The sequence below is a fragment of the Gekko japonicus genome, unplaced genomic scaffold (assembly GCF_001447785.1).
Source record: "Gekko japonicus isolate JY-2015 unplaced genomic scaffold, Gekko_japonicus_V1.1 scaffold2097, whole genome shotgun sequence".
Lineage (NCBI taxonomy): Eukaryota > Metazoa > Chordata > Lepidosauria > Squamata > Gekkonidae > Gekko > Gekko japonicus.
The window spans coordinates 35,349-41,037 of NW_015168718.1; the positions used below are offsets into that span (position 1 = coordinate 35,349).

Sequence of the window (5,689 nt, forward strand, 5' to 3'; positions counted from 1 at the left end):
ATGGAGCTCTCCCCCCCCCCCCCGCGAGTATCGCGGGTCCCCTTACTTGTCTTACCTAAATTCCTTTTTCTTGCACAAAATATCCCGGTGTTAAGAAAGTCAGTTTTTTATAGAATTAGATAAGGTTATCAAAAAAATCATCTGGCATCCTAAAAAACCTAGAATTAAGATGAAAAGCTTACAAGATGGAAAGGAGAGAGGCGGATTTGATTTACCAGACTGGAAATTATATTATCAGGCAGCGGCATTGAGTTGGATTAAAGACTGGATTTGCTTTAATAACATTAGGAATCTGAGCTTAGAAGGGCATGACTTAGTAATGGGATGGCACGCTTACTTGTAGTATGGAAAGGATAAAGTACATTATAATTTTAAACACCATATATTGAGAGGAGCCTTGATAAAGGTGTGGAAGGATATCAAAGAGAGATATTATATTATGAAAACACACCTAGATGGGTATCACCATTAGAAGCGTTCATCAAACCATCTCTTATTAAGAGAAAGCTATGATACCTTGTTGGATGGGAATAACAAGATAAAATCACAAGAGGTGTTATCGAATCTATATAAGATCGAGCTGTCATGGTGGGAAATAACACAATTACAGTCTATGCATTTTAAGGATGAGAAAAGAGGGTTTGAGGATGGTAAATCACAACTGGACAAAATCTGGGCATCGAGCAACGACAAAATGATACAGAGGATATATAAACTCCTTTTAGAAGAGCGAGCAAAGGAAGGTGCAGTCAATAACATATGTTTAGCCTGGGAAAAAGATGTAGGACATAATATAAGTATAGAAAACTGGGGGAAGACGTGGAAATCAATAAAACTTACGAGAAGTGTAAATTATAAGGAAAATATATACAAAATCTACCATAGATGGTACTGGTCACCAGATAGGATAGCTAAATGTAATCCCACCTTTAGCAAGAACTGCTGGAAATGTAAAAATAATGTGGGCACATTTTTTCATATGTGGTGGTGCTGTGCTAAGATCAGTGAATATTGGAAAATGGTGCAGAAGGCTATTTTAGAAATAACTGAGATTGAAATAGAGCTGACTCTGAAAACTGTATTGCTGAATATGTTACCAGAGAATATTAGAGGGAATGATAAGTACCTGATAATTTATATATTAACAACTGCAAGGATTTTAATAGCCAAATTTTGGAAGCAAGAATACATACCGAACCTAGATGATCTAGTACTTAGGTTATTAGAAACAGCAGAGATGGATAAATTAAGTTTAGTTCTTCAAGGGAAAAAGGGAAAGACATTTATGGAAAGATGGAAGCGTCTGTATGAATGGATTAATGTAGATGTATAGCAAAAGACTCCATAAGCAAATTTGATGAAATATGTATCATGGAATGATGTTTTATGAAAATGAAAATAAAACTTAAAAAAAAAAAAAGGAATACTGTGTGCAGTTCTGGTCACCATACCTTAAAAAGGATATTATAACTTTGGGAATGTGCCAGCAGCACTGAAACTCTTTAAGGCTAAAACATTAGCCCAGATGCTCTATGGGACGCTACTTGGAGCGTCATCTTCTTGTTTTGCCCCACTAGAGCTGGTTCAATCGAAATTCTTGAGATCAGTGCTCCAAGTCCCAAGGTGTGTTACAAATGCAATGGTACGGCTAGAGACTGGCATGATGAAAGTTGAAGCTAAGATCACCTTGCACTCTATTTTTCTCTGGTTAAAGATAAACCTAAACCCATGTGGCCTTGTGCCCTTAATCCTGACTGACGATTACCAATCTGAATGGCTGACCCATACTATTCGGAAAATTACATTACTAGGGTTTTCCCCCCAAGAGCTTTTGGATAGGGGTGGTGTTCAAGCTAAGCTAGTGCTCAGGCAGAGGATTGAAGACATCGAACGCCAACTGGACGTACAGGCGACCCCTGCCTTTTTAGCGCCATACAGTAGTAAATATATGGTTGCTCAAGCCCCATACTTATCCATTTTGGAGTCAAATAAACTTCGGAGCGCGTATACGCTGGCTAGATGCTCTGCTTTACCTTCTGCAGTTCTTGAGGGCAAATTCAAGAAAACTCCCCGAAATGAGAGGCTGTGCATGTGTGCGTCTGGGGAGATAGAATCCCAGGAACATGTGTTCCTAAGATGTCCATTATATAACGAAGCTCGCACAAAACTTATTGGTCCTCTCTTGGTTGGCTCCTCGGATCAGGATAAGATAGAGAAATTGCTTATAAATTCTGATCATATAGCGCTACACCAGATAGCGAAATTTTGTTGTTTGGTTGTAAAAGCTCATCAGTGTTCAGGCAGCCACTTGGGTTAGGACTGTTTGTTTTTAATCTAATTGATCTTTTTATTCTTATTACTTTATTTTTTTTAAGACTAAAATTCTGTCCTTTTTTACACCTTATTTCTGGTTTTAGAGTTTAAAATCCTTGTATAATTTTACACAAATAGTTTTACCATCTGGATATTTTAGACATTGTAATCTATTTATATGATAAATATTTGTAGGTATGGTTTTATATTGCTGGCTATGCGCTGTAATAAATTCAATTCATTCATTCAAACTGGAGACTACATACTGGGGACATACAGGGGCTCACAGAATTAGCAGCTCCTCCCTCCCCCTAGTCATCCTTTTCAGTTTCAGATGGGGGAACCGCGAGGCACAGTTCATAGGGGTCAGAACTAGGATCCACCTAGTGGCTCAGTAGGGAAAGGCACTGACATAGGGAACATGAGTCAGTGGTTGGAACCCTACCATAGGAAGACAGTGATCACAAGAATGAAGGGGCCAGGACTAGAACCCATACCTTCTACTCCACAGAGCACTTCCCTATCCACACAGCCGCAGTGTAACAGCAGCTGTTAAAAACAACCGTCTGTTATCTGCTCCTGCCATCTGTACATGGAAGAGGTTGACTGATGCCAGTTATCCCCTTTCCCCTACACTGAGCCGTCCTGCCCTACATTGGACAGCCTTTGGCAAGACAATCTAATTGCCACAGTGAACATGAATTAAGAACTGATCCCCAATTGAAGCTACGTTCATCTGCTGACCCAGGATTGAGTTAGCTCCTTGTCTTTCTATATGCTTTTCATTTCTTTAATGTGCTGCCACTGTGGAACCCTCAGGCATAAACCCTCCAGTGTAACTCTTTGGTGCAGCAGAAGTCTGGCCTTGCTGCCCATTAACTTCCTTTCTACTTTTACCCTGTTGTTCTCCCCAAAAGGGAACCAAAGCAGCTTATATCATTTTCCTCTTCTCCTTTTAGCTTCACAATGATCCTCTGAGATAAAGCTGAGAGTGTGACTGACCCAAGGTCACCCAGCAGCTTCCATCCAAGGGATGGAGAGAGGTGGTGTGGGAGGGAAAGCTGGATGCTGAGATGGGTATTTGTCTTCTGTTCTCAGGCTACCTTTGGGTTAGTTTTTCAGATAAGGCTTAATGGGATTGAAGTGGTGAATGGGTTCAGAAGGTCTGATCATGGGAGGGGTGCTGGCTTTGGGTGTCAAGATGGTGCTTGCCAGTTGTCCAGTCTCTTTTCTACCTTCAGTCATGAGAAATAAGAGGTTCTCTTTCCCTCCACACACACCCCTCAATTCTGTTTGAATTATGTGCAAGGCAAAATCAGTTAGGAATACAGAACTTCCCATTTGTTTAGTCATGGTGGAAGAGGAAGAAGCTGATTTGGCTTGCATAACTGAAACCTGGCTGGATGAAATGAACAGTGGTATCCTGTCTCAGATAGTTCCAGCCAGATATGCAGTCCTCCTTCAGCTCTAACTTAAGTGGTGGTTGGGAGGTTGCTGTGGGTTACATGTGTCTCTTCTCATAGGTTCTCTGTGCAAACGACTGCCAGTCCTGATTGTACACTGTGGTGAGTATCAGAGATAGTGTGGGGCTCTTGTTAGCGTACCATCCATACAGCTCCCCATTGAGGGCCCTGGCTGATCCTTCCCCAGTAGATGACGGATGGACTCTTGCAGATAGCAGGTCCCTGTGAATCTGTTACAGAAATGCTTTCCAAAAATATTGATATAGTTACACGCAGGGTTCATTAATAGGGCAGTCTGACATTTTCCTTTTCCAAGTCCTTGCTAAAGAAAATGGAAGAATTCTTATACCTAGAAGCAGCTGGTTTACATCTTTCTGCTTGGAGGGGTGCCTTGTATCATTCTTAAATGGTAACAAAATAGACTAAATGGCTGCAAAATTGCTAATGGATGACTGTTCTATTTGTCTCTTTCCCAGTCCAGAAGTGGCATCCTTGTCAGTGACCTGTGTACATCAGGCTGCCAGCCTTGTATCCATCCAGCTTAAATTGCTGGCAGACTAACACTGAAAGAAATCTCACTTCTTAATCACTCTTGTGTATTTAAGCCAGTGAAGAAAAAGAAAATAAAACGAGAAGTGAAGATTTTGGAGAACTTACGAGGCGGAACCAACATCATCAAGCTGGTTGACACTGTCAAGGATCCAGTGGTATGTGCTTATATGACCCTCCTTCCTGTATGTATGTGTGAAAACTGTGTGTGTGTGTTTCATTATTTTAAAATTGTTTTTATACTTTGTATTGAAAAGCTTGTTGTTTTTTAAATTGTCCTCTACCTAGAGGAACCCCGAGGTGGATGAAAAGATGGCATTAAAACGTTTTAAATAAATATCTGGTAGGGATATTTGGGTAGTTTGGCTTAACTTCCTAAGTGGGTTATGGGATCAGCTGAGTTTCTCATACAGCATTTACTATTCAGCTGAATGTTGTAGATGTAGACTTTTCAGGGTGGGATTATTTTTATTCTTAATGAATTAAAGTTTGCTATTTTACATTTCTTTTAACCTCCCAGTGAGTAGGATAAAGACCAAATAAACTGAGGTGTTTAAAACTCCTTGCAGTTAACTGGAGAAAGTTAAGATCTTCTTCGTGGTCTCTGTGCTTCACACCAATGGGATCTAGTGCGCCTGCGCTGGATCTGCCGGTTCCGTAGCAAGCTCTCTTAAAAGGATTTTCATGCCTGGCCCAACTGAGCATGCTCAGGAGCCCCAGTGAGCATGTCCAGAAGGGCAGGCACGGACATCCCGCCAGTTCTTTCCTTACCGCCACGCTGAGCAGACTAGTCTTCGAGAGGTCTGGCCGGATCGCTGGTTTTGGTCACTTTTCGTGATCGGCTCTCGTTTTTTCTCTCAGTTTCTCTTCAGTTTTCCTTTTTCTTGTCTTTTTTTTTTTTTAAGGGAGTTTTTGTTTTTCGTCGTCTGAGGTAAAATTACCTCAGGCCTTCGGGCCGCTGCCCCCCCCCCTCAACCCTTCTCATCGTTTGGACTTTTTCTTCCTCAGTCTATGGAGAAAAAGACAAAAAAGTCGAAGAAGTGGGGATTTTTTAATCGTTGCCAAACTTGTGGAAGCAAATTGGCTCCTCCGGACGGTCATAAGTACTGTATTTTCTGTCTTGGGGAGACCCACAATCCAGACTCCTGTGAACATTGTGCGCAATTTTCAAACCAAACTCGGAAGAACAGAGTGGCACGCTTGAGAGTTTTCCTCTTGGAGAAAGCGCTTCAACCTATGGCTGACCCGCCGGCCACTTCATCCGTCGCTATGTCTTCCGCTACTGACACATCGGCTTCGAAACCGTCGATGTCGAAGGCTAAGTCTGTTTCCGATACCGAGAGGTCGAAACCTAAGATACCAAA

The 5,689-nt window shown here is 41.6% G+C and overlaps 1 protein-coding gene across 1 annotated transcript in view; it reads left to right on the forward strand.

The window, feature by feature from the left end:
* The window catches only part of CSNK2A2 (casein kinase 2, alpha prime polypeptide), an 85,699-nt gene that overhangs the window by 20,902 nt on the left and 59,108 nt on the right, over positions 1-5,689 (forward strand). Inside the window, exon 3 of the mRNA XM_015415570.1 lies at positions 4,382-4,483. Coding sequence (XP_015271056.1) covers positions 4,382-4,483 — 102 coding nt within the window. The remainder of the gene's footprint in view (positions 1-4,381; positions 4,484-5,689) is intronic.